Source organism: Halyomorpha halys, unplaced genomic scaffold, assembly GCF_000696795.3.
Source record: "Halyomorpha halys isolate HHAL.00 unplaced genomic scaffold, Hhal_1.1 Scaffold177.1, whole genome shotgun sequence".
Classification (NCBI taxonomy): Eukaryota; Metazoa; Arthropoda; class Insecta; order Hemiptera; family Pentatomidae; genus Halyomorpha; species Halyomorpha halys.
In genome coordinates, this window is record NW_027114700.1 from 1,342,742 (window position 1) to 1,348,814 (window position 6,073).

The window sequence follows — 6,073 nt, forward strand, 5'->3', positions numbered from 1 at the left end:
AAAACGTCAGTAGAGTTGAACTAAAGATTCCAAGTTAAATTAAACCTTTGTCTGGGCCCTCAGGTAGCTCAGTTGGTCTATCGTTTGAATCCGGCCTGGGGTGTTGACTTTTTTTATTAAATAGCAGTTCCACAAAATGAAAAACTTGACCTCTCACCACGGTTAGAATAGGTTGGTCACCTGTAGATAACTAGGCAAACATCACCTTCGCTGTGGATTGCCTTACGATAAAAAACACCTTTGTCTAAGTTGAAACATTTTTAGAAAAGCCCAGAATCCATCCAGATTCCAAAGATAGCTGAACACGCTGAAGCATAATTAAGTATTATAACTGCGTAAAAGTTTACTAATTATCGTTAAAAAAACGAATTCAGAGTTATATTAAAATATTACGTCATGAAATAACAGTCTAGTTGATTTTATTATTAACTTCTCACTCAGAAAAGCCATTTCAATATGGTCATCGCAAAATAGCGGTTCCAGTAGTTTCTTAATATTTTTATGATGGAGTGACTTTTATTCTTAACGATTAGAGATCTACTTTTTACAACTGAGATGAATCATTTTACAGCATTATTCAAAACCCTACCAGCAGTAAAAAGTATAAATTGAGATAATTGGAAATGAAAGTTTAAAGTAGAAACGAATTTATCTGAAAATTTGATTGATTATACGAACTTTTTAGCTGAATTAGGATAAATATGGCGAGCAAAAAACTACTGAATTAAATTTCGGAAGCGTTCTGCTAAAACAAAATAACGTTAAAATGAAATGTGGATTTTGACTTGCATCATACTAATGAGGATAGCTTGGTTGTTTCTGTAAAACGTAAAATGGCTTCTCTTTGTACGAATGATGTATTTAGTTGAAAAGACTTGAGTTATTTTATGGTTGATTAAGCTATTCATGACGCTGCGCAATCACTAAAGACTGGTTCCAATTGAAGGGTATGCTACGAAAAGCAGGTAGGTATTTTCATATTTTCGAAAAGTTTACGTATGAAATTTAAAATTTCTAAATTATGTAATAAAAAAAAATTCTATAAAAGTAAACCTTCTAGACAATGTAACAAATCTTTATGAAGAGATCATTAGTAAAAACCTATTTATTACTTCCAACGTTTTGGCCAGAATTTCAGTCCTTCATTAGGGCTGAGAACAAAAACATGATAACAACCAAATGGCTAAATATAATTACGAGAAAACAAGAAACATAAAAAAGATAACAGGTAATATCGTCACATAAGTAGCATTAAAGAAAATGCATATATAATTTGAATTTGCAGGAGAATTTAAGATCTCAGTTATTATATTTTCAGAAGAAATTTTAAACTTCAATCCTTTATTCTATGAATCTGAAATTCGAACATTTTCCACATTTTCAAGTTCAGCCACCTATAATTTAGTATAATAAGGCCAGATAACATTTTAAAACAATTGATTCTATCCGATTACGTTGATTTTGATTATTAAATTATCAGTGATTTGATATTAACAATCTGTTTTTGTTGATTTTTTTTCTTTTTTTTATGGTTCTAGGTATAATTGTAATAAATTAATTAAATAAAAAAAAATTAAATCTCTACTATAACCCTTGAAGGGTCAGAGGTGCAGTAGTTTGTAAGGAAGTACTGTTACTAGACCAGCGGATGTGCAAGGAGGTGATTTGGTCAGAATTATGCTTAACTGCTAGATTTTTTACCAAATTGAGGGTACCCACTTAGTGAGGGTGGATGGATCACGGAAGGCTTCCAATCCAACAGGGCTGACTCATGGCCATAGTGAAACAGAAAATAATTATCTTTGATAGCTGATTACGAACCTGGGTCCTTGGAGTTAGTGGTACAGTGCCTTACCACTGAGCTACCCACGCCCACCAATTAATTAATTTAAATACTTGAAGTTTTTATTAACTAATGTAAAATAAAATTCAAGTTTTAAGGAGGGAAAAACTTAGATTTTTTATTGTTGATAACAAAGGTTCACTAATGAAGCTAGTAATTAAAAAAAAATGAAAAACCGAAAAATTAAAATAACCCAATGGTTATAAACTTGAAATTTCAAAGAATTCATTTGTTTGAGGTGACTCTATCACTAAGCGAAGAATATCGTTCTTGGTTATTTGTCGAAGAGGAAACAAGAAAATATGTATAGTACCAAAAAAAAAATATATATAAAAATAACATTGGTTGATGATGTGTACATACCCTACTATTGGCCGGACAGCAGAGAACTACATTCGCTATAGGCTAGAAACTAATTATAATGCATTTTACGTAATTGCAGAGTGAACTAGGCCCGGTGAGGGGTTGTGGCAAATGTCAGGGGATGCAGTGGCCGTAGTGGGGCGCTGGGTATATAGCCCTGGTCCAGCGTCCAGAGGCTATCACTTCACCGCACTAGTCCTATCATCATCGCCCAGCAATGGTAAGCATACGCCAATGCACATTAGTATAGACACGGATATTTTCGTATACACTGGTTTCATGAAGTGCACGGTATAAAATAAATTTATTCGCAAAATAGAACCTAAAATCATTTACAATAAGAAATTTGACAAGCATAAAATAAACTCTTGATATGTACATTTTGAAATAGCAAAGTATTATTTTACCATATGGACAAAAAGTTTCAACTACAAAAGATTTATTATTTTTAAAGATCATGTATATATACATAATTTTTGAGATAGCCATTCTGTATGAATATTTAAATTAAATTCTTTTTTAGTAATACCAACAATTTATAAAAAATAATCAGATCAATGTTGGGCGTACCGTATAGCCTCTTCCTCATGTTCATTTCTGAGTTATATCAACAGAAAAGTTATGGTCTAAGCTTTGTTAATTTTAAAAATGACATAAGAAACTGGGGGAGGGCGTATAAATTCACTAAATAAATCAAAGGTTGAATCAACAAATATTAGGTTGAGATAGCCAGAATTTATTTTTAAAAATAAAAATTGATTCCAGATTAAGATGGTATCTTACTGTATGTTAATTTATATAGCTAAAATTGAATTCATATTTTAGGGAACTTTATGAAAATTTTAGAATAATGATTCATATTTTATATTGACTTTCTAATCTGATAATTTATTTCATATTTACAAAGAACTAAAATTTATTAAAATTAAACTAAGCAGATCCTAACCGTATTCGGTTGATATAATTAGCACAAAGGCATAATGCTAACATATTCTAGAAAATAGTTAATTTATCTTTCCTACAAATAGTATTATTTTTTTTAATTAAATGGATCCAGAGAAATTCAATTATTTTATTACATTCCTATATTTTATGAAAGGTTATCTTAAAACATTTCTCTGGTGATTTCATATTTATAATAAATGTGTATAAATTTATTTCAACTCACAAACATTTATAAATCGCCTCACTTCGTTTCCTGTTTATAACTTTAAATTAGTTATTTTGTATTTGAGTAATTCTTATAGTAATATTAAAAGGATTATCATATTTCATATAATGATTTAATAATTTGAAAATTATTACAAAATCAAAAAGCTGTTTTGAAAAAATAAAATCCTTTAGAAAAAACAGAGACAAATCGAATTTAATTTATTTCAGTATGAGTCTTTCATTTTAAATAATCGCCTTATCCCTTTTTGTACCTTTTAAACCAGATAAAAAAAAATCTATTATATTATAAAAATAAGATATAGTTTTCATGTTTAATTTATAGATTAAACAGTTAATGAGAAATAATTATAACAAAAAAATTAAAAATAATAATAATAATCCAAAAATGTGTCACTTCACTAGACAGCGCCTGTCGTGATCAGACCCGCAACACCGAACGGTTGACAGGTTATATCGCTGATTGCTACGGAGCCGTATAATCAAAATGGAGGTGGCTGTAAATAAACATGATTCATTATATTTAATTAAAGGCGGTTGATAAAATTTGTTGTACGAAAATAAAACGGTCAATCATTTATTACTAAAAACCGACATTAAATAAATTATCTGAACTCAATAGAATAAGCTCAATAACAACATATCCATTACTAAAATCAAATTACGTTTCTCTCATTAGTATTTAAATTATAAATATATTTTAAAAAAGTATCATACCCTCAAACTTTATACTGAAATAACTCGGATATCTGACTTCTGAGAAAATGGATTTTAAACATTTTTATTTTAAATTAAAACTTATTTTTGTTTACTAATGTATTAAATTAGTAGATGTTGATTCATAAGTGTACATATGCATTATCTTGTTATCAAAAAGCTAACGACATAGGACTATGCAGACTTATGCTGTACATAATATAGTATGTACATACTCTTTATGTTCTTTGTTGGCAACAATTGAAATATATATTTTTATAGCATATTTTCAAAAGTACATCTTATACTAAATACACTAATATATATTTCATATTATTTATACGATGCTTCATGCCTACATACAAGGAGAAGTATTTGTAACTTCGTATCCAACTATGTCCAACAAATCTTATTTGCACTATAATCTGTTGTTTTGTTTTTTCAGTAATTCAAATATTGCCTATTTTTGTGATGTTTCGATCCTAATTATATAATGTACTTTATATTTTTTATAGTGTGTAATAATTTCATATAACGTTTTACTCTTAAAACTTTTCATCTCATATATAAAACCGTGATGGCACACTATCGCAAAGTTTCGGTGACAGTGTAAAGAGTTGCTAGTAATCACACACAGTTATGAAAATACCTGTTCAGTTTCTTATGGTGTACTTAGTATAGCTCATTCTAGGACTACTCGACTGAAACAAATAGTTTTCGTAATCTGAATAAAACTCGTGACTCATTGGTTCAAAATCACACAGTCCTAAATCAGATACATTGTCATTGCTTGCCCACTTGATAAATGTCGCTCGTTAACAGAGTTAGTCGCATTGACGAGACGAGAAATCTAGGTTGAGAAAGTTTCGCTGTCAGCTCCCTCTTAATTTTACTGCATATGTAAATAATAATCCTTACGTGACTTACACATATGTGTCACAGGCGGGGTCCCATATCATAGCCCTGTTCGTTATGCAACTTACTCCGAATGCGGATGAAGCAAGACATATGCCCAGTCGTACTCTTGCGTGTTTCTTCCTGCAGGTTCGGCTTGCATATCCTGATATATTTCCGAAGGACTCATCTGTATTGTTGAGGAAATAGATATATTTATTTATTTACATTAAGTTCCTAAAAGAACCTAAGCCTCCCTTTATAATCTTCCTCCACTCTCTCCTGTCCCGCGCAAACATCTGCGATCTTCTCATGTCCATTCTTTTTTTTTTTTTTTTTTCAAAATTTCATCCGATTCGTCCCACCACCTCTTTCTCTTCTCCAAGTGTTCTTTCTCTACCACGTCTTCTCCGGGGCGGTATTTGAGTAAGCGTTTAGGGACTGATTCCCTGGGCACACGTGCTACAGGACCCAGGAAATATATTTAGAAATTTAAATATTTACCTTTAAAGCATAGTTTATACCATTTGTTTGAAAACTCAGTCAATTATTTATGACTCAAATTAAAAAAAAAAATAGCAATCAATTCGGGTCAGTTATAGCTATAATTATAGAGGTAAACTATTTCTAAAGTTTATAATTCATTTCCCATTCTAGCTCTTTTAGAGAAATTTAATTTAAGCTTCTGTATCTTTTGACACACTCTAAGGATGTGGTTCTTAACTGGACATTAATTTTATTTAGGGTTTAATAGTATATATTTTTAACCGAGAATAAACAGTTTGGGAAATAACGATATAATTTGAACGATTTAAAATTTGATAATTTTTTAATGATGAGTGTTTTATCATCAAAACCATTTCAAATTTCGACCTATGGCTATTAAAATAAAATTGGCAGAAAAATGGCTTAAGATACACATATAAATGTGTTTTGATATAATGAGTTTACGGAAAACATAATTAATCAGTACAGTAAATCTTCAACACTTATAAATTACCATCACTTTGTTTTAAAGAAAACAATTGAATTACAAACTTAAAAAAAAAGTTTTTTTTTTTTTAACAAATAAGATAAATTTGTATCTGATATTATTATTGTGTAATT

The 6,073-nt window shown here is 29.9% G+C and overlaps 1 protein-coding gene across 1 annotated transcript in view; it reads left to right on the forward strand.

Moving 5' to 3' along the window:
* Positions 1–2,368: 2,368 nt before the first annotated feature.
* Positions 2,369–6,073, forward strand: part of LOC106679084 (fibroin heavy chain) — a 32,094-nt gene continuing 28,389 nt past the window's right edge. Inside the window, exon 1 of the mRNA XM_067051847.1 lies at positions 2,369–2,426. Within this exon, the coding sequence (XP_066907948.1) occupies positions 2,424–2,426 (3 nt within the window). The 5' untranslated portion in view covers positions 2,369–2,423. The remainder of the gene's footprint in view (positions 2,427–6,073) is intronic.